This window comes from Dendrobates tinctorius, unplaced genomic scaffold (assembly GCF_039654945.1).
Source record: "Dendrobates tinctorius isolate UK_male_01 unplaced genomic scaffold, ASM3965494v1 ptg000332l, whole genome shotgun sequence".
NCBI lineage: Eukaryota > Metazoa > Chordata > Amphibia > Anura > Dendrobatidae > Dendrobates > Dendrobates tinctorius.
The window spans coordinates 11669075-11691489 of NW_027361998.1; the positions used below are offsets into that span (position 1 = coordinate 11669075).

General features: G+C 52.0%; 1 protein-coding gene across 2 annotated transcripts; it reads right to left on the bottom strand.

Annotated features, from left to right (window-relative positions):
* Positions 1–4570: 4570 nt before the first annotated feature.
* Positions 4571–20315, bottom strand: LOC141074355 (uncharacterized). 2 transcript variants are annotated; one of them, XM_073561998.1, is made up of 4 exons: positions 20117–20315; positions 15634–15729; positions 9280–9380; positions 4571–6251 (listed from the first exon to the last, which is right to left on the bottom strand). In XM_073561998.1, the coding sequence occupies exons 2-4, from the start codon at positions 15693–15695 to the stop codon at positions 5302–5304; spliced, it is 1113 nt and encodes a 370-aa protein (XP_073418099.1). In that variant the 5' UTR covers positions 15696–15729; positions 20117–20315; the 3' UTR covers positions 4571–5301. The 2 variants fall into 2 exon arrangements, with proteins under 2 accessions (XP_073418099.1, XP_073418098.1); XM_073561997.1 differs by having other exon boundaries at positions 4571–6254; positions 20117–20313.
* Between the last annotated feature and the right edge of the window lie 2100 nt (positions 20316–22415).

Genomic DNA, 22415 nt, shown 5'->3' on the forward strand with positions numbered 1-22415 from the left:
GGACATGATTTAAAGGAGCCGCAGGAGGAGGTGGACAGAGGCAGCCGCTGAGAGACACCTGCTGAAAGAGAGGTGAGGGGAGGAGAGGAGACAGAGGAGAGGGGGGAGAGGGGAGAGGAGAGGGGGGTGGAGAGAGAGACATGGGGGGTTAACACTTAGTGTCCAGGCGAGAGAATCTCTCTCTCTTGCCGGACACTTGTGGGGTTAACCCCTCAGAGAGATCTCTCTCTCTCACCCAGACACTGAGTGTTAACCCCACAAGTGCCCGGCGAGAGAGATCTCTCACAAGTGTCTGGGTGACAGAAAGAGATCTCTCTCTTTCGCCGGGCACTTGTGGGGTTAACATTCACAGAGTCCGGGCATGAGCTGTGGAAAAAGCCGGTCCGGCGCTGACAAAAAACGTTGCAGAGAACGTTTTTTGCAGATGCCGGACGGCTAATTTTTGCCGTGACCGGCAGCAACCGGACACGACTCATAACCATCCGGCACGATGCGGCGACCATGAAAGCTTATGGGACAAAACCGGATCCGATGCTGGATCTGGTTATGAAAAATTTTGCCGCATTGTGCCGGATTACAAAAACCGGATGTGTGAAAGTAGCCTTAATGATGCCACCAAGAGTGATGCTTATCCCATGCCCAGGATTGATGATCTATTGGATCGTCTGGCCAGTGCCCAATTTGTGACCATGTTAGACTTGAGCAAGGGGTACTGGCAGATACCCCTAACGGAGGACGCTCGGGAGCGCTCAGCCTTCATTATTCCATTTGGGCTTTTTGAGTTCCTGGGAATGCCCTTTGCGATGAAAACTGTCCCCGCTACTTTCCAGAGACTGGTAGATCAACTGTTACAACAATGTCAGGACTTTGCCTGTGCTTGCTTAGACGACATCGCCATTTTTAGCACAACCTGGGAGGAACATCTTAAACACTTGGGCATAGTGCTGGACTGTATCCTTACTGCAGGACTGACCATTCGCCCTGATAAGTGCCAAATAGGGATGGCTGAGGTGCAGTACCTCGGGCATAGAGTAGGGGGTGGGACACTAAGGCCTGAGCCTGCCAAGGTGGAAGCCATTAGCAACTGGTGTAGACCCCAGACTAAAAAGCAGGTACTTGCATTTTCAGGAACTGCTGGTTACTATCGCAAATTTGTTTCTAACTTCAGCACCTTGGCCAAGCCCCTAACCGACCTGACCCGCAAGAACATGCCTAGGAATGTGACGTGGACGACTGCATGCGAGGATGCATTTTCATCGTTAAAGACCTCCCAAGTCACTGCTCCTGTCTTGCCCCGGATTATAAGCGCAGGTTCCTTGTGCAGACAGATGCATCCACCTTTGGGATTGGGGCAGTATTTACCCAAGTGAACGCCGCCGGAGAGGAACATCCTGTTGCTTTTGCCAGTCGGAAACTACTGGATCGGGAAGTTGCCTATGCCACTATTGAAAAGGAGTGCCTTGCCATCGTATGGGCGCTAAAAAAATTGCAGTCATACTTGTATGGCAGAGACTTTACAATCGTTACAGACCACAACCCCCTCACATGGCTGAATCGCGTATCAGGGGACAATGGAAGATTGCTGCGGTGGAGCTTGTCCTTACAACCCTACAGCTTCTCCATCCAATACAAGTGGGGAAGCCAGCACCAGAACGCCGATGGACTGTCTCGACAAGAAGAACCATAGGCTCCCCAGGCCGACCTACCCCTGCCACTGTACAAGGAACTATAAATAACTGAGCAATGTGGACTAAAGTGAGCAGGCCAGAGGTCTGTGTAGACCTCAAGGCGTGCTCCCTTATTATGGGGGGGGGAGAGGTTGTGATGGTGTGATATGCTATGTGGATGTCATTTTGTGTATATTTCTATTTCACTGATTTTCATAGTGTTTTTCTTGTTGCCATGTAAGTCTATAGCCTGACTGTATCTGTCTCTTGATGACCCCCTGTAGTTCCTTAATTCCCAAGGCTCCTTTGTTCTCCTCTGGGAGGCCTGCAAACCACCCCAACCTTTTTGACTACCCCTGGACACAAGGAAGGGGTGGGGAGAACAGGAGCTGGACAAGTCAGTTCCTGTGTGGAGAGCATCATGTAAAGACTGTATCACAGAGACAAGGAAGCGTTTGGACCCATTTTATCCTCTGGATGCTAGAGTTTTGGAATCTCGTCTCCCTGGACATTTTATCCTGTTTCTAGACTACATTCTTGTTCTGGACTATTGTATCCTCGGTGTGGTGGATTGTTTATGGACCTTCTAATTTTGCCTGTAATAAAGGTCTTGGGATTGTTCACACTTCCCTCGCTCTGTTGGTTGTGTGGTATGGGAGAAGGACCCCGTGACAGCACCCTTGAAATTGTTCGAGAAAATGAAATATTTCTCACACGGAATTACTGCAATTACATGTTTTCTTATACACAGGTTTATTTCCTTTGTGTTTATTGGAACAGCACAAAAAATACAGAAAAAAAGGAAAATTGGACAAAATTTCCCAAAAATCTACCAAACAAAATTATTGATATCTTTCCAAAATTGTGGATAAACAACTTTGTTTCCAGCATGTGATGCTCGTTCATACTCACCTGTGGCAAGTAACAGGTGCAGACATTATGATTTGCCATTTTTTGTTTTATTGTGTTGTTCCAGGAAATAAACATGTGTGCAACAAAACATGGGGAATTGTGATAATTTTCTGAGAGAAATACTTAATTTTCCGATACAATTTCAAGGGTGCCAGCACTTTCGGACATGACTGTATGTGTAAGGCAGTGCCACCAGGAACGTGTGTGTAGTCCTTGTTTCACTAGGGTTGCAGCATCCTCTGTGATGCTTTGCTGGTGTATCCCCACAATTTAAAGTTACCCCCAATCTATAGGATAGAAGATAACTTACTGAATGTTGGGGGGGGGGTCTACCAATGACCCCTAACGATCCCGAGAACATAATTCTGGATCCTGAGAATGGGGTTCTGCAGACCTTGTATTGTTGGGTATAGCGGAGCGCTGTACTCCGTCTGTATGATGGACCCATGGACCATAAATGGAGCGGAGGTTGAGCTTGTGCACCTCTCAAGATGGGGATCTACAGAACCCCATTATTGGGATCTCTGGGCGTCGCATTGCTTAGACCACCAGCGATCAGCAAGTTCCCCAATGCAATGCAGATCCAGACTGGTCTGTGATTTCCAGACCAGTCGAAGGGGTCTCCTGACCCTAACTCAACAGTATCATGGCCATATGGTACGGACATGGACATGCAGCCTAATTCATATATTTTATATTTTCATTTCTCAGGATAATCGCTAATAATGAGACAACTCCAACTGCTAATCGCTAATATATCAGCGGTCTGGTGGTACCTCAACCACTATGTGCATGGGGATATCATGGAAAACAGTATCATTTAACATAAAACTTATATTCTAATCTGCTTTTCCTGTTATTCGGTATTTACTGGGTCTCGAACTCAGAGCCTGCAGTATTGGAGGCAGAAACCCTATCAGTGATCACAGGCTGCATTGTTATCTGGAGGATTTTCTCTGCCTAAAAACTTTTGAGTTTTAGTATGTCTTTTATGTCACAGTGATGAAAAACGAGCAATTAATAATTACACATACTGTAGAACTTTTGTACATGTTCTACAAAGATTATATGATAAAAGCCATAAACTCTGCTCTGCCAGCTACGCCCGGCCTCAAAGGTCAGAATCACAATAGACCGAGGCAATCCTCGTGTCTCCGGCTGCCCTGGTTTATAGAAGAGACCTTTCTCTACTGCCCTAGACAGGAGCAAGTTTGTAAGTCTCGGCCTTGAGCGCGATTTTCCAGCTCCAAAGTTCGAGTCCTTGTGGTTTTCAATGGGTTTTTGGTGCCTGAACCGAACTTTGAAGCTAAGTTCTAACGGATTCCAGAACCCGAACTTCCATGGGTCCACACATCCCTAATTATAAGCTAAATGCAGAAAAAAAATAAGTTATTACGCCATTTTATTTTATGCCATAAGCGACAATAAATCATCAAATTCTGACTGTGAAAAAGAATGCTATTGAGGTTATTAGGCTGAGGAAATCCTCTCATAAAGAATACAGCCTGTGATCACTGTTAGTGTTTCTGCCTCCAATACAGAAGGTCCTGAGTTTGAGACCCAGTGGATAATTAATAAAATTTATATGTACAGGATCAGTCCCTGAGCACTGTCAGACGGCTTCACCAAATGCCCCATGCAGACGAAAAGACACCACAAGGAAAAAATGAGGCAGTGTCCTAAGAAAATCACCCGAGACATTAATTCAGAGTGATGGTGGCATCTGTTCGACATTGCTGGACCTTCATGGCGGCCCTGCCTCTGCGGACCACCCTCCAGAGCAGGGCAAGTTGGACCTTGTGGATATCACTAATCCAAAAAGAAATCATTTACTGGATGCAAAACGACCAAGGATTCTAAATTAATCAAATTTCATTTTAGATATTGTAAGGAAACATCTCCCTAAAATAACCCTGTGCATGAGCTATATACAGGTCAACATGAACCACATCCGACCATCCAGCACTACGGCAGGCCCAGTGCACAAGCTCTTCTCAGTGCGTACACAGCTCTTTATTGTTGAGCACGAACATACATCAAGTAAATCTTCTACAGGACATGTTCTAGAGCTGAAGATTAATCATGTGTGCCATCAGTGCTCGTGTGAGGTAAAGGGGGGGAAATGACCCCCATACAAAGTCAATGGAAAAGGTTAACCTTATTTTGGTAAGGACGAGGTGGGTCGTTGTGTGGCTACTCTAGTACCCCAAGTTCTACCCTACTAACGCTCTAGTACCCCAACTGTGAATGTTAGTTCTAGACTACAGCGAGAAGTTCCAAAAAGAACCAAAAAAAAAAATGAGAAAGCCCTTCTTGGGTCTTGACTGTGACATTGAGGAGCATCATTCAGACTGACTTCAAGCTCAAAAGTGTTCCAGAACCCAACGTGCCAAAACTATAAACGGGGTCACTAGCTAATTATCCTAAAGAAACTGCACAAAGTTCCTCTGAGGAAGAACGTCAAACACCAGGACTGCCCAACTGTAAAAATAACGCATGCTACATCCATCGTGTTATTTCAAAAATTGGAGCTTCATGAAGTTTTAGTCTTGAGTTTGGTCAAATTCATCCTTCTCTCTCCATACTTAGACTCGTTCCTTGAGGTCTAGACTGAGATAAGAACCGCAAATATATAATGACGAAGATTCTAAGCATAGAAGATTTCCATTGTTCATCCACCTAAACGGGTGGAGAAACTGTGAGCGAAGGCTCAGCGAGGACATTAATTTATGAGAACACACGAGTGACTGGTGTAACTGTCCCTATTACTAAAGTGTCTCCCGCAGCCTCCACATAGAAAAGTCTTAGTTTCTGAATGCATCTTCTCGTGTGTCAAGCAACTATGAGCACTGCAGAACTCTTTCCTACATATAACACAGGCATGGGTCTTATCTTCTGTATGGACGCTCTGAAGAAGACTAGAATTGCTGTTGAAACCTTTTCCGCACTGGGAACCGATGTTTGGCCCCTCTCTTTGGTGGACGTTTTGATGGAAACCCTTCTCATATTCAGAACAAGCGAGGATCTTATCTTCGGAATGCACTGTCCTGTGGACCTCCAGTTCAGAGTTATGGGTGAAGGACTTGCCACAATAATCGCATGCATACAGCTTCTCTTCCATGTGGGTTTTCATATGAGTAGCAAGGTTGGAACTTTGACTAAAGCAATTTCCACATATGTTACAAGTGTAGGGTCTTTCTCCGGTGTGGGTTCGTTTATGTCTGGTCAGTTGGGACTGGAGCCTAAACCGTTTGTGGCATACAGTACAAGACCATGGTTCTCTTTCCTCATGGGCTTGCTTATGGAGATTGTATGCCATCAAGTCTTGAAAAACCTCGCCACACTCACTACAGGTCAGACTGCTGTCCTCCGAGTGGTTCCTCTGGTGTTTCCGATACCCTGATCGGGTGAAGAAGGTTTTGTCGCATTTATTACATTTGTAGATAGTTTCTGTCATCAACGTAATGTTCCCTGCGGAATCGATGGTACTTCTTTCTCTGGCTATCGACTTCTCGGGAGAGGATCTATCAGAACTTTGTACTCGGTCGCGTGGCTTGTAAGTTCTTCTCCCGCGTTTGCTCACCATGTGTCGGAGATTGGATTTATCTTGAAAATTTGATTGGTGGTTGATGGGTTTGACATCTTCATATAGATCGATGCAGCTTACTTCATCTGCTAGGAAGAAATATGTCGAAGAACATCAGAAACAGGTCAGAAATTAACATAACAGAGATCCCAATAGATCATTAAGGCTCAAAGAAAGTTTTTGACATAGAAACACACAAAAAAAAATTAAATTTGCAGAAATTATTTACTATGATTCCATTAAAGAAATATTTGAGTCTGCAGAGATTCCCTAGACTGGGGATAATCGTTAGATTGATTTAGGTCCTCCTCTTGGGAACACCACCATTACGTCACCCCGTTCTATCCTGATGCTTAAGACCACGGCCAGAAGGAAATTCAACTGAATTAATGTTCAGTGGCTGCCATTTGTTGACTGACTGCTGATTAGCTATTGTATCTGTCCGAGTATTGTTCTACTATCCTTGGGAAACATAGGCACAGGATAACTGAACAATGTTTGTTAATATGTTGATGACCCATTGGTGCTCTGAAAATATGAAGGACAATCTATGTATGTTGTTTGAACACTCCAGCAGTGAGGGATGGGCCCCTGCTACCTTCCCCCCAAGCCTGTTGTGGAATAACTGAATGAGAAGTTGTGATCTATAAAAAGGAGGATCTGCCTGTGTTTTATTGAGCCTCTACAATACAGGAGTCATGGCATCACTGAAGAAATACACTTCATTGACCATCACTGAATCCTCAAAAACATTTAGAGAATCCAGGTTGGGACAATCCGGTCACCTGGTCTCGCACATCAATGGACTCTGTCAGCTTCCTAAGCTTGTCCTTACCTCCTCTCAGTGGACGCCCGACAAAAGCAGGGAGCCACTACAGGGGGTAGTCGGCCCTGGAAGCCCCCAAGTTGAAGCTGCTCTAATCCGGGCGAGCCAGCAGAAGGGTGAGACTGTGCACGATGTAGGGTATTTGCTGGGACTGTTCTACGTGTTATTGTTTGTTGGCCGTTCTCTAAATTATTGCCACACTGTGATACCCTGTGTTGTCTGACTGGTATTATGCCACAGCAAAAGGAGAGGGGGCGTTCAGTGGAATAATCCCTGGTCCACATGGTCTCAAGCCAGAAGACTAGCGCACCATCTGACCCTTGTGTCTCCACAGTGGTGATCCCAATTATGCCTTCTACACCAATCTACCAATTATCACCAATCCGGTGACTAGATGAAAATTTCTAGCAACTGAAATGGAACCTATTATTTGTAACTGGGCTCACTGATTTTTTCAATTGTGACAGTGTTATGCCGCTCTCACCCGGGGCCGGGACTCAGCACCTGATATCACCACTTCCGATGCAGCGGCCGCTCCAGGGATCCCGTCGGGTGCACACGCGCACCTCTCGCACTTGATCCTATGGCTGCCCTGACTGCAGCCGCTCCATCTCTATGGTCCTGGAGGACCTGACCCGGAAGTCCCAGCGCTCATGCCCTATATCAGGCTGCCTCTTCCTGTGGGAGGTGCCTGATTATTGTTGTGCTTCCTTGCTTTACCTGCTTGGTCCCTTCTTGGCCGCCCTCTGTACTCAGGTCCCCTGACCTGGGTTCTGACACGCTGCTTAGCACACACTCTGCTTTGTCTTGTACTCAGGTGTGCTTCCCAGCACGCGCTCTGCTTTGCCTTGTACCCAGGCGTGCTTCCCAGCACACGCTCTGCTTTGCCTTGCACCCAGGTGTGCTTCCCTGCACGCGCTCTGCTTTGCCTTGTACCCAGGCATGCTTCCCAGCACACACTCTGCTTTGCCTTACACTCAGGCGTGCTTCCCAGCACACACTCTGCTTTGCCTTACACTCAGGCGTGCTTCCCAGCGTGCGCTCTGCTTTGCCTTGTACCCAGGCGTGCTTCCCAGCACACACTCTGCTTTGCCTTGTACTCAGGTGTGCTTCCCAGCACACACTCTGCTTTGCCTTACACTCAGGTGTGCTTCCCAGCACGCGCTCTGCTTTGCCTTGTACCCAGGCGTGCTTCCCAGCACACACTCTGCTTTGCCTTGTACTCAGGTGTGCTTCCCAGCACACACTCTGCTTTGCCTTACACTCAGGCGTGCTTCCCAGCACACACTCTGCTTTGCCTTACACTCAGGTGTGCTTCCCAGCGTGCGCTCTGCTTTGCCTTGTACCCAGGCGTGCTTCCCAGCACACACTCTGCTTTGCCTTGTACTCAGGTGTGCTTCCCAGCACACACTCTGCTTTGCCTTACACTCAGGCGTGCTTCCCAGCGTGCGCTCTGCTTTGCCTTGTACCCAGGCGTGCTTCCCAGCACACACTCTGCTTTGCCTTGTACCCAGACGTGCTTCCCAGCACACACTCTGCTTTGCCTTACACTCAGGTGTGCTTCCCAGCACGCGCTCTGCTTTGCCTTGTACCCAGACGTGCTTCCCAGCACACACTCTGCTTTGCCTTACACTCAGGCGTGCTTCCCAGCGCGCGCTCTGCTTTGCCTTGTACCCAAGCGTGCTTCCCAGCACGCGCTCTGCCTTGCCTTGTACTCAGGCGTGCTTCCCTGCACGCGCTCTGCTTTGCCTCGTACCCGGGCGTGCTTCTCAGTGCACGCTATACGCACTCCTGTACCCAGCATGCCCCCCCGTGTACACACCCTGCACTGTCCTGAACCCTGCGTGCCCCCGTGTACATGCCCTGTACTGTCCTGAACCCTGCGTGCCCCTGTGTACACTCCCTGCACTATCCTATACCCAGCGTGCCCGTGTCCACGCTTTGCACACTCTTGTATCCTGCGTGTCCCCTCCTGCACCTTGCTAGACACGCTCTCTCACGTCTACTGTGAGACGGCCACCTGGTTCCAGCAGTGGTGATACTTTACCCCCCTGGGTCTGCCCGTGACACTCCCTGTATAGAGGGTGTTCCTCACTAGGCCAGCTCGCCTTGGGTGGGTTGGTATCACGACCCAGAGGGTCCACTCCAGGAGTCGTCACAGTCAGTCAGGCCATTGGGCTCTCACAGGTACATTATGGTAGATTATGGCCACCACCCTTACACCCCTCTGCCACTGTGTAGTATGCAATCGAGTGACCAAGGACTAGCTTGTGATCTGAAGGACCCACCTGAACTGAATGTTCTTTTGATAGACCTCCCGCGTGAATAGACTTCCCAGACATCTTCTTCTTTATAGTCAGACAGATGATCCAAGTCTTCAGGACCCAACCTTACCCAAACGAAGAGAAGAGTCAATGAGAGGAGGAAAAGGACGGATTCCGAGGAAGACAAGGATGCAGCAAACCAATCTTTATAGCTAGGATGACATAACGCCCAGTGAAGGAAATGGATCTTAGGATGATTAATTGAAGTGGAACCATGAAGAACCATGGAGGATCTGACAGCGCAGGAACCTCCAGGATGGGTTGTCTCGTTGAGCTCTTGGTGCAGGCCTTCACGTCATTAATACCCGATTATGTCAGGCGGAGGAGATGTTCACAGCTTTCAACCCCATTTTTTACAACTTTTCCACATAAAAAAGGTTTCTCACTCTGAAGACCCCCACACAAGCATTGGCCAAACCCACTGATTTTGATAACTGTACGTACGAAGGTTGCCCCTAATGTCAGATGGGAAAAAAATGACCAGGCATGTCGCATTACAACCTGCCCAATCCTTTGTTCCTCCAGGAAATAAAGAGCCTCCCAAAATGGGGCAGTGGGGTCTCACAGCGGTGGAGAGGAGACTGCAGGATTATGGAAGCGCGGCCTCTATCGCACTACTCCTGGGCACCATGACTAGCACTGGTATGGGGGCAAAGTGACCGACACTGCTGTGGGGACATGGCGGCTGACAGTGTTATGGGGGCACTGACACTGCTGTGGGGACATGGCGCTGACAGTGTTATGGGGGCACAGTGACCGATACTGCTGTGGGGACATGTCGACTGACAGTGTTATGGGGGCACTGACACTGCTGTCGGGACATGGCGGCTGACAGTGTTATGGGGGCACAGTCACTGACACTGCTGTGGGGACATGGCGGCTGACAGTGTTATGGAGGTACAGTCACTGACACTGCTGTGGGGACATGGCGGCTGACAGTGTTATGGGGGCACAGTGACCAATACTGCTGTGGGGACATGGCGGCTGACAGTGTTATGGGGGCACAGTGACCGACACTGCTGTGGGGACATGGCGGCTGACAGTGTTATGGGGGCACAGTGACCAATACTGCTGTGGGGACATGGCGGCTGACAGTGTTATGGGGGCACAGTGACCGACACTGCTGTGGGGACATGTCGACTGACAGTGTTATGGGGGCACAGTGACCAATACTGCTGTGGGGACATGGCGGCTGACAGTGTTATGGGGGCACAGTGACCGATACTGCTGTGGGGACATGGCGGCTGACTGTGTTATGGGGGCACAGTGACCGACACTGCTGTGGGGACATGGCGGCTGACTGTGTTATGGGGGCACAGTGACCGACACTGCTGTGGGGACATGGCGACTGACAGTGTTATGAGGGCACAGTGACCGACACTGCTGTGGGGACATGGCGGCTGACTGTGTTATGGGGGCACAGTCACTGACACTGCTGTGGGGACATGGCGGCTGACAGTGTTATGAGGGCACAGTCACTGACACTGCTGTGGGGACATGGCGGCTGACTGTGTTATGGGGGCACAGTCACTGACACTGCTGTGGGGACATGGCGACTGACAGTGTTATGAGGGCACAGTCACTGACACTGCTGTGGGGACATGGCGGCTGACTGTGTTATGGGGGCACAGTGACCGACACTGCTGTGGGGACATGGCGACTGACTGTGTTATGAGGGCACAGTCACTGACACTGCTGTGGGGACATGGCGACTGACAGTGTTATGAGGGCACAGTCACTGACACTGCTGTGGGGACATGGCGCTGACAGTGTTATGGAGGTACAGTCACTGACACTGCTGTGGGGACATGGCGCTGACAGTGTTATGGAGGTACAGTCACTGACACTGCTGTGGGGACATGGCGGCTGACAGTGTTATGGAGGTACAGTCACTGACACTGCTGTGGGGACATGGCGGCTGACAGTGTTATGGAGGTACAGTCACTGACACTGCTGTGGGGACATGGTGGCTGACAGTGTTATGGGGGCACAGTCACTGACACTGCTGTGGGGACATGGTGGCTGACAGTGTTATGGAGGTACAGTCACTGACACTGCTGTGGGGACATGGTGGCTGACAGTGTTATGGGGGCACAGTCACTGACACTGCTGTGGGGACATGGCGGCTGACAGTGTTATGGAGGTACAGTCACTGACACTGCTGTGGGGACATGGTGGCTGACAGTGTTATGGGGGCACAGTCACTGACACTGCTGTGGGGACATGGCGGCTGACAGTGTTATGGAGGTACAGTCACTGACACTGCTGTGGGGACATGGCGGCTGACAGTGTTATGGGGGCACATTCACTGACACTGCTGTGGGGACATGGCGGCTCACAGTGTTATGGAGGTACAGTCACTGACACTGCTCTGGGGACATGGTGGCTGACAGTGTTATGGGGGCACAGTCACTGACACTGCTGTGGGGACATGGCGGCTGACAGTGTTATGGGGGCACAGTCACTGACACTGCTGTGGGGACATGGCGGCTGACAGTGTTATGGAGGTACAGTCACTGACACTGCTGTGGGGACATGGCGGCTGGCAGTGTTATGGAGGTACAGTCACTGACACTGCTGTGGGGACATGGCGGCTGACAGTGTTATGGAGGCACAGTCACTGACACTGCTGTGGGGACATGGCGGCTGGCAGTGTTATGGGGGCACAGTCACTGACACTGCTCTGGGGACATGGTGGCTGACAGTGTTATGGGGGCACAGTCACTGACACTGCTGTGGGGACATGGCGGCTGACAGTGTTATGGAGGCACAGTCACTGACACTGCTGTGGGGACATGGCGGCTAGCAGTGTTATGGGGGCACATTCCCTGACACTGCTGTGGGGACATGGCGGCTGTCAGTGTTATGGGGGCACATTCACTGACACTGCTGTGGGGACATGGTGGCTGACAGTGTTATGGGGGCACATTCACTGACACTGCTGTGGGGACATGGTGGCTGACAGTGTTATGGGGGCACAGTCACTGACACTGCTGTGGGGACATGGTGGCTGACAGTTTTATGGGGGCACATTCACTGACACTGCTGTGGGGACATGGTGGCTGACAGTGTTATGGGGGCACATTCACTGACACTGCTGTGGGGACATGGCGGCTGACAGTGTTATGGAGGTACAGTCACTGACACTGCTGTGGGGACATGGCGGCTGACAGTGTTATGGGGGCACATTCACTGACACTGCTGTGGGGACATGGCGGCTGACAGTGTTATGGAGGTACAGTCACTGACACTGCTGTGGGGACATGGTGGCTGACAGTGTTATGGAGGCACAGTCACTGACACTGCTGTGGGGACATGGCGGCTGGCAGTGTTATGGAGGTACAGTCACTGACACTGCTGTGGGGACATGGTGGCTGACAGTGTTATGGGGGCACAGTCACTGACACTGCTGTGGGGACATGGCGGCTGACAGTGTTATGGGGGCACAGTCACTGACACTGCTGTGGGGACATGGCAGCTGACAGTGTTATGGAGGTACAGTCACTGACACTGCTGTGGGGACATGGCGGCTGGCAGTGTTATGGGGGCACATTCCCTGACACTGCTGTGGGGACATCGCGGCTGACAGTGTTATGGGGGCACATTCCCTGACACTGCTGTGGGGACATGGTGGCTGACAGTGTTATGGGGGCACATTCACTGACACTGCTGTGGGGACATGGCGGCTGACAGTGTTATGGGGGCACAGTCACTGACACTGCTGTGGGGACATGGCGGCTGGCAGTGTTATGGGGGCACAGTCACTGACACTGCTCTGGGGACATGGTGGCTGACAGTGTTATGGGGGCACAGTCACTGACACTGCTGTGGGGACATGGCGGCTGACAGTGTTATGGAGGCACAGTCACTGACACTGCTGTGGGGACATGGCGGCTAGCAGTGTTATGGGGGCACATTCCCTGACACTGCTGTGGGGACATGGCGGCTGTCAGTGTTATGGGGGCACATTCACTGACACTGCTGTGGGGACATGGTGGCTGACAGTGTTATGGGGGCACATTCACTGACACTGCTGTGGGGACATGGTGGCTGACAGTGTTATGGGGGCACAGTCACTGACACTGCTGTGGGGACATGGTGGCTGACAGTTTTATGGGGGCACATTCACTGACACTGCTGTGGGGACATGGTGGCTGACAGTGTTATGGGGGCACATTCACTGACACTGCTGTGGGGACATGGTGGCTGACAGTGTTATGGGGGCACATTCACTGACACTGCTGTGGGGACATGGCGGCTGACAGTGTTATGGAGGTACAGTCACTGACACTGCTGTGGGGACATGGCGGCTGACAGTGTTATGGGGGCACATTCACTGACACTGCTGTGGGGACATGGCGGCTGACAGTGTTATGGAGGTACAGTCACTGACACTGCTGTGGGGACATGGTGGCTGACAGTGTTATGGAGGCACAGTCACTGACACTGCTGTGGGGACATGGCGGCTGACAGTGTTATGGAGGTACAGTCACTGACACTGCTGTGGGGACATGGCGGCTGACAGTGTTATGGAGGCACAGTCACTGACACTGCTGTGGGGACATGGCGGCTGACAGTGTTATGGAGGTACAGTCACTGACACTGCTGTGGGGACATGGTGGCTGACAGTGTTATGGAGGTACAGTCACTGACACTGCTGTGGGGACATGGCGCTGACAGTGTTATGGGGGCACAGTCACTGACACTGCTGTGGGGACATGGCGGCTGGCAGTGTTATGGGGGCACATTCCCTGACACTGCTGTGGGGACATCGCGGCTGACAGTGTTATGGGGGCACATTCCCTGACACTGCTGTGGGGACATGGTGGCTGACAGTGTTATGGGGGCACATTCACTGACACTGCTGTGGGGACATGGCGGCTGACAGTGTTATGGGGGCACAGTCACTGACACTGCTGTGGGGACATGGCGCTGACAGTGTTATGGAGGTACAGTCACTGACACTGCTGTGGGGACATGGCGCTGACAGTGTTATGGAGGTACAGTCACTGACACTGCTGTGGGGACATGGCGGCTGGCAGTGTTATGGGGGCACATTCCCTGACACTGCTGTGGGGACATCGCGGCTGACAGTGTTATGGGGGCACATTCCCTGACACTGCTGTGGGGACATGGTGGCTGACAGTGTTATGGGGGCACATTCACTGACACTGCTGTGGGGACATGGCGGCTGACAGTGTTATGGGGGCACAGTCACTGACACTGCTGTGGGGACATGGCGCTGACAGTGTTATGGAGGTACAGTCACTGACACTGCTGTGGGGACATGGCGGCTCACAGTGTTATGGAGGTACAGTCACTGACACTGCTGTGGGGACATGGTGGCTGACAGTGTTATGGGGGCACAGTCACTGACACTGCTGTGGGGACATGGCGGTTGACAGTGTTATGGGGGCACAGTCACTGACACTGCTGTGGGGACATGGCGGCTGACAGTGTTATGGGGGCACAGTCACTGACACTGCTGTGGGGACATGGCAGCTGACAGTGTTATGGGGGCACAGTGACCGACACTGCTGTGGGGACATGGTGGATGACAGTGTTATGGGGGCACAGTGACCGACACTGTTGGGGGGACATGGTGGCTGACAGTGTTATGGGGGCACAGTGACCGACACTGCTGTGGGGACATGGTGGCTGACAGTGTTATGGGGGCACAGTCACTGACACTGCTGTGGGGACATGGTGGCTGACAGTGTTATGGGGGCACAGTGACCGACACTGCTGTGGGGACATGGCGGCTGACAGTGTTATGGGGGCACAGTGACCGACACTGCTGTGGGGACATGGCGGCTCACAGTGTTATGGGGGCACAGTGACCGACACTGCTGTGGGGACATGGTGGCTGACAGTGTTATGGGGGCACAGTGACCGACACTGTTGGGGGGACATGGTGGCTGACAGTGTTATGGGGGCACAGTCACTGACACTGCTGTGGGGACATGGCGGCTGACAGTGTTATGGGGGCACAGTGACCGACACTGCTGTGGGGACATGGCGGCTGACAGTGTTATGGGGGCACAGTGACCGACACTGTTGGGGGGACATGGCGGCTGACAGTGTTATGGGGGCACAGTCACTGACACTGCTGTGGGGACATGGCGGCTGACAGTGTTATGGGGGCACAGTGACCGACACTGTTGGGGGGACATGGCGGCTGACAGTGTTATGGGGGCACAGTCACTGAGTGTTATGGAGACTCGGGTGCAGACCTCAGCATCAGGACATGTTACGGGCCTGGTTGTCGGATCTTCTTGGTGACGTCACTGTATATAGGGCACACAGAGGAATATTTACCAGCAGACGTCGGAGTCCGAGGAGTTCTCGTCATGGATTACGTAGTGCGACGCTCCGGCCATCCTCACTGCCGGCTCACAGTCCTACACAGGAAGCCTAAAGGCGACAGAGAATAAAAGAGCAGCCGGACCCCCAGGGACCGCACTATCACCCCAACGCTCTCTAGACCCCCAGAGACGGCACTATCACCCCGACGCTCTCTAGACTCCAGAGACGGCACTATCACCCCAACGCTCTCTAGACCCCCAGAGACAGCACTATCACCCCGATGCTCTCTAGACCCCCAGAGACGGCACTATCACCCTGATGCTCTCTAGACCCCCAGGGACGGCACTATCACCCCAACGCTCTCTAGACCCCCAGAGACGGCACTATCACCCCGATGCTCTCTAGACCCCCAGGGACGGCATTATCACCCCAATGCTCTCTAGACCCCCAGGGACGGCATTATCACCCCGATGCTCTCTAGACCCCGAGGGATGGCATTATCACCCCGATGCTCTCTAGACCCCCAGGGACGTCACTATCACCCCGATGTTCTTTAGACCCCCAGGGACAGCATTATCACCCCGATGCTCTCTAGACCCCCAGAGACGGCACTATCACCCCGATGCTCTCTAGACCCCCAGAGACGGCACTATCACCCCGATGCTCTCTAGACCCCCAGAGACGGCACTATCACCCCGATGCTCTCTAGACCCCCAGAGACGGCACTATCACCCCGATGCTCTCTAGACCCCCAGAGACGGCACTATCACCCCGATGCTCTCTAGAATCCAGAGACGGCATTATCACCCCGATGCTCTCTACACCACCAGAGACGGCAGTATGACACCGATGCTCTCTAGACCCCCAGAGACGGCACTATCACCCCGATGCTCTCTAGACCCCCAGGGACGGCATTATCACCCCGATGCTCTCTAGACCCCCAGAGACTGCATTATCACCCCGATGCTCTCTAGACCCCCAGGGACGGCATTATCACCCCGATGCGCTCTAGACCCCCAGGGACGGAACTATCACCCCGATGCTCTCTAGACCCCCAGAGACGGCACTATCACCCCGATGCTCTCTAGACCCCGAGGAACGGCATTATCACCCCGATGCTCTCTAGACCCCCAGGGACGGCACTATCACCCCGATGCTCTTTAGACCCCCAGGGACAGCATTATCACCCCGATGCTCTCTAGACCCCCAGAGACGGCACTATCACCCCGATGCTCTCTACACCACAAGAGACGGCAGTATGACACCGATGCTCTCTAGACCCCCAGAGACGGCACTATCACCCTGATGCTCTCTACACCCCCAGAGACGGCACTATCACCCCGATGCTCTCTAGACCCCCAGAGACGGCTCTATCACCCCGATGCTCTCTAGAATCCAGAGACGGCATTATCACCCCGATGCTCTCTACACCACAAGAGACGGCAGTATGACACCGATGCTCTCTAGACCCCCAGAGACGGCACTATCACCCCGATGCTCTCTAGACCCCCAGGGACGGCACTATCACCCAGATGCTCTCTAGACCCCCAGGGACGACACTATCACCCCGATGCTCTCTAGACTCCAGGGACGGCATTATCACCCCGATGCTCTCTACACCACCAGAGACGGTGTATGACACCGATGCTCTCTAGACCCCCAGGGACGGAACTATCACCCCGATGCTCTCTAGACTCCAGGGACGGCATTATCACCCCGATGCTCTCTACACCACCAGAGACGGCAGTATGACACCGATGCTCTCTAGACCCCCTGAGACGGCACTATCACCCCGATGCTCTCTAGACCCCCAGAGACTGCAGTATGACCCCGATGCTCTCTAGACCCCCAGAGACGGCACTATCACCCCGATGCTCTCTAGACCCCCAGAGACGGCACTATCACCCCGATGCTCTCTAGACCCCCAGAGACGGCACTATCACGCCGATGCTCTCTAGACCACCAGAGACGGCATTATCACCCCGATGCTCTCTAGACTCCAGGGACGGCATTATCACCCCGATGCTCTCTAGACCCCCAGGGACGGCATTATCACCCCGATGCTCTCTAGACCCCCAGAGACGGCATTATCACCGCGATGCTCTCTAGACTCCAGGGACGGCACTATCACCCCGATGCTCTCTAGACCCCCAGAGACGGCACTATCACCCTGATGCTCTCTAGACCCCGAGGGACGGCATTATCACCCTGATGCTCTCTAGACCCCCAGAGACGGCATTATCACCGCGATGCTCTCTAGACTCCAGGGATGGCACTATCACCCCGATGCTCTCTAGACCCCCAGAGACGGCACTATCACCCTGATGCTCTCTAGACCCCGAGGGACAGCATTATCACCCCGATGCTCTCTAGACCCCCAGAGACGGCACTATCACCCTGATGCTCTCTAGACCCCGAGGGACAGCATTATCACCCCGATGCTCTCTAGACCCCCAGAGACGGCACTATCACGCCGATGCTCTCTAGACCACCAGAGACGGCATTATCACCCCGATGCTCTCTAGACTCCAGGGACGGCATTATCACCCCGATGCTCTCTAGACCCCCAGGGACGGCATTATCACCCCGATGCTCTCTAGACCACCAGAGACGGCATTATCACCCCGATGCTCTCTAGACTCCAGGGACGGCATTATCACCCCGATGCTCTCTAGACCCCCAGGGACGGCATTATCACCCTGATGCTCTCTAGACCCCCAGGGACGGCATTATCACCCTGATGCTCTCTAGACCCCCAGAGACGGCATTATCACGCCGATGCTCTCTAGACCACCAGAGACGGCATTATCACGCCGATGCTCTCTAGACCACCAGAGACGGCATTATCACCCCGATGCTCTCTAGACTCCAGGGACGGCATTATCACCCCGATGCTCTCTAGACCCCCAGGGACGGCATTATCACCCCGATGCTCTCTAGACCCCCAGAGACGGCATTATCACCGCGATGCTCTCTAGACTCCAGGGACGGCACTATCACCCCGATGCTCTCTAGACCCCCAGAGACGGCACTATCACCCTGATGCTCTCTAGACCCCGAGGGACAGCATTATCACCCTGATGCTCTCTAGACCCCCAGAGACGGCATTATCACCGCGATGCTCTCTAGACTCCAGGGACGGCACTATCACCCCGATGCTCTCTAGACCCCCAGAGACGGCACTATCACCCTGATGCTCTCTAGACCCTGAGGGACAGCATTATCACCCCGATGCTCTCTAGACCCCCAGAGACGGCACTATCACGCCGATGCTCTCTAGACCACCAGAGACGGCATTATCACCCCGATGCTCTCTAGACTCCAGGGACGGCATTATCACCCCGATGCTCTCTAGACCCCCAGGGACGGCATTATCACCCCGATGCTCTCTAGACCCCCAGAGACGGCATTATCACCGCGATGCTCTCTAGACTCCAGGGACGGCACTATCACCCCGATGCTCTCTAGACCCCCAGAGACGGCACTATCACCCTGATGCTCTCTAGACCCCGAGGGACAGCATTATCACCCTGATGCTCTCTAGACCCCCAGAGACGGCATTATCACCTCGATGCTCTCTAGACTCCACAGACGGCATTATCACCCCGATGCTCTCTAGACCCCCAGGGTCAGTATTAACCCCTTCCTTGTTTTCGGTGTAGTGAGCTGTTTTTGCTGTTTCCTTTATTGGGGACTGATATTTTTGGTCGCTTTTCCTTCCATTTTTATGGCGGCGATCATCGATGATCATTTTGGGATTTCAGTTATTTTCCTCTTTGCCGCGCAGATTATTTCATCTGATATTTTCAGGCCTCGGGATTTTACAGACACGACGATACCAAATACACTGATTCTGGGAACGGGAAGATTTTCACACTTTTGTTTTACTTTTTAATAATTTTTTTTAATTTTTTTTTTTTTTTACTTTGTTTTGTTAATAATTCGGGACGTTTTTTTTTTATCGACTTCTCTAAAAGAGGAAAAAAAATCTGCAAATGTGATTTAAAAAAAAACAAAAAAACTTTCTTCAGTAAAAATTGCAATGAAAACGCGCGACACAAAGTGTCATAGAAAGAGGACGGATAATGATAGTCGGGGAAGCCGCGCGTTCTGTCTGATGGGTACGAGGCTCCTCCGCGATCAGTGACATCACATCCGACCCCGCAACAATCAGTTACAAAAAAGATCCATTTAATGTGTCAAAAAATCTGCACTTTTCCCTTAGACCTTTCGTGATTACACAAAACTACAACTCCCAGCATGCCCCTACACCTACGGCTGCAGACCCCCGTCCGTACGGACTTCCATATGTCAGAGCACAATATCGACCACCCGCAAACTTTACACCCCCAAAATAATGGGAGTAATCCACCCACTGGCATAATGAATAGATCGCTCGGCCCCCTCCATGGTCACCGTGACCCCGCACCCTGCCCTCTGGACCTGCCTAATCCCCCCTCCCCAATGTGCAGGCTGTGCCCATCCCCCCACTTACAGTGCAGTCCCTCATCACAGGCTGGGGGCGCAGGGCTCCTGGGTATACGGGGGTCCCCCGAGTCTGCAGACAGATCCTGAATGGTGCATGTGTCGGGAAAGGAAGGAGCACCCAACCCAGGAACCAGATCCCAAACAATGCTCTCCAGACTGCGGCATTCTGGGAAATGTAGTCTGGAGCGAACAGCGGGAGGAGGCCAGGAGCAGCGTCCGGTCACAGCAGCCCCGATCATACACAGCTGAGGGGTCGTTACAGTGTGTCAGCGAATAATGAAATCCTCCCCAGCCCAGATCATACACAGCTGAGGCTTCGTTACAGTGTGTCAGCGAATAATGAAATCCTCTCCAGTCCCGATCATACACAGCTGAGGGATCGTTACAGTGTGTCAGTGAATAATGAAATCCTCCCCAGCCCCGATCATACACAGCTGAGGGATCGTTACAGTGTGTCAGCAAATAATGAAATTTTCCCCAGCCCCGATCATACACAGCTGAGGGATCGTTACAGTGTGTCAGCGAATAATGAAATCCTCCCCAGCCCCGATCATACACAGCTGAGGGATCGTTACAGTGTGTCAGCGAATAATGAAATCCTCTCCAGCCCCGATCATACACAGCTGAGGGATCGTTACAGTGTGTCAGTAAATAATGAAATCCTCCCCAGCCCCGATCATATACAGCTGAGGGATCGTTACAGTGTGTCAGCAAATAATGAAATTTTCCCCAGCCCCGATCATACACAGCTGAGGGATCGTTACAGTGTGTCAGCGAATAATGAAATCCTCCCCAGCCCAGATCATACACAGCTGAGGCTTCGTTACAGTGTGTCAGCGAATAATGAAATCCTCTCCAGTCCCGATCATACACAGCTGAGGGATCGTTACAGTGTGTCAGTAAATAATGAAATCCTCCCCAGCCCCGATCATACACAGCTGAGGGATCGTTACAGCGTGTCAGCGAATAATGAAATTTTCCCCAGCCCCGATCATACACAGCTGAGGGATCGTTACAGTGTGTCAGCGAATAATGAAATCCTCCCCAGCCCCGATCATACACAGCTGAGGGATCGTTACAGTGTGTCAGCGAATAATGAAATCCTCTCCAGCCCCGATCATACACAGCTGAGGGATCGTTACAGCGTGTCAGCGAATAGTGAAATCCTCCCCAGCCCCGATCATACACAGCTGAGGGATCGTTACAGTGTGTCAGCGAATAATGAAATCCTCTCCAGCCCCGATCATACACAGCTGAGGGATCGTTACAGCGTGTCAGCGAATAATGAAATCCACTCCAGCCCCGATCATACACAGCTGAGGGATCGTTACAGTGTGTCAGCAAATAATGAAATCCTCCCCAGCCCCGATCATACACAGCTGAGGGATCGTTACAGTGCGTCAGCGAATAATGAAATCCTACCCAGCCCAGATCATACACAGCTGAGGGATCGCTACAGTGTGTCAGCGAATAATGAAATCCTCTCCAGCCCCGATCATACACAGCTGAGGGATCGTTACAGCGTGTCAGCGAATAATGAAATCCACTCCAGCCCCGATCATACACAGCTGAGGGATCGTTACAGTGTGTCAGCAAATAATGAAATCCTCCCCAGCCCCGATCATACACAGCTGAGGGATCGCTACAGTGTGTCAGCGAATAATGAAATCCTCCCCAGCCCAGATCATACACAGCTGAGGAATCGCTATAGGGTTTCAGCGAATAATGAAATCCTCCCCAGCCCCGATCATACACAGCTGAGGGATCGTTACAGTGTGTCAGTGAATAATGAAATCCCCTCCAGCCCCGATCATACACAGCTGAGGGATCGTTACAGTATATCAGCGAATTATGAAATCCCCTCCAGCCCCGATCATACACAGCTGAGGGATCGTTACAGCGTGTCAGCAAATAATGAAATCCTCTCCAACCCCGATCATATACAGCTGAGGGATCGTTACAGTGTGTCAGCGAATAATGAAATCCTCCCCAGCCCAGATCATACACAGCTGAGGAATCGCTATAGGGTTTCAGCGAATAATGAAATCCTCCCCAGCCCCGATCATACACAGCTGCGGGATCGTTACAGTGTGTCAGTGAATAATGAAATCCCCTCCAGCCCCGATCATACACAGCTGAGGGATCGTTACAGTATATCAGCGAATTATGAAATCCCCTCCAGCCCCGATCATACACAGCTGAGGGATCGTTACAGCGTGTCAGCAAATAATGAAATCCTCTCCAACCCCGATCATATACAGCTGAGGGATCGTTACAGTGTGTCAGCAAATAATTAAATCCTCCCC

Bases quoted from the DNA above. Each gene is read 5' to 3' on its own strand.
- LOC141074355 (XM_073561997.1), bottom strand. From the start codon at position 15,695: ATGGCCGGAGCGTCGCACTACGTAATCCATGACGAGAACTCCTCGGAC. The intron at 9,381-15,633 runs GTAAATATTCCT...CGTTTGGGTAAG, and splicing joins TCGGACTCCGACGTCTGCTG to GTTGGGTCCTGAAGACTTGG. The intron at 6,255-9,279 runs GTGGGTCCTTCA...ATTTCTTCCTAG, and splicing joins CAAAAGAACATTCAGTTCAG to CAGATGAAGTAAGCTGCATC.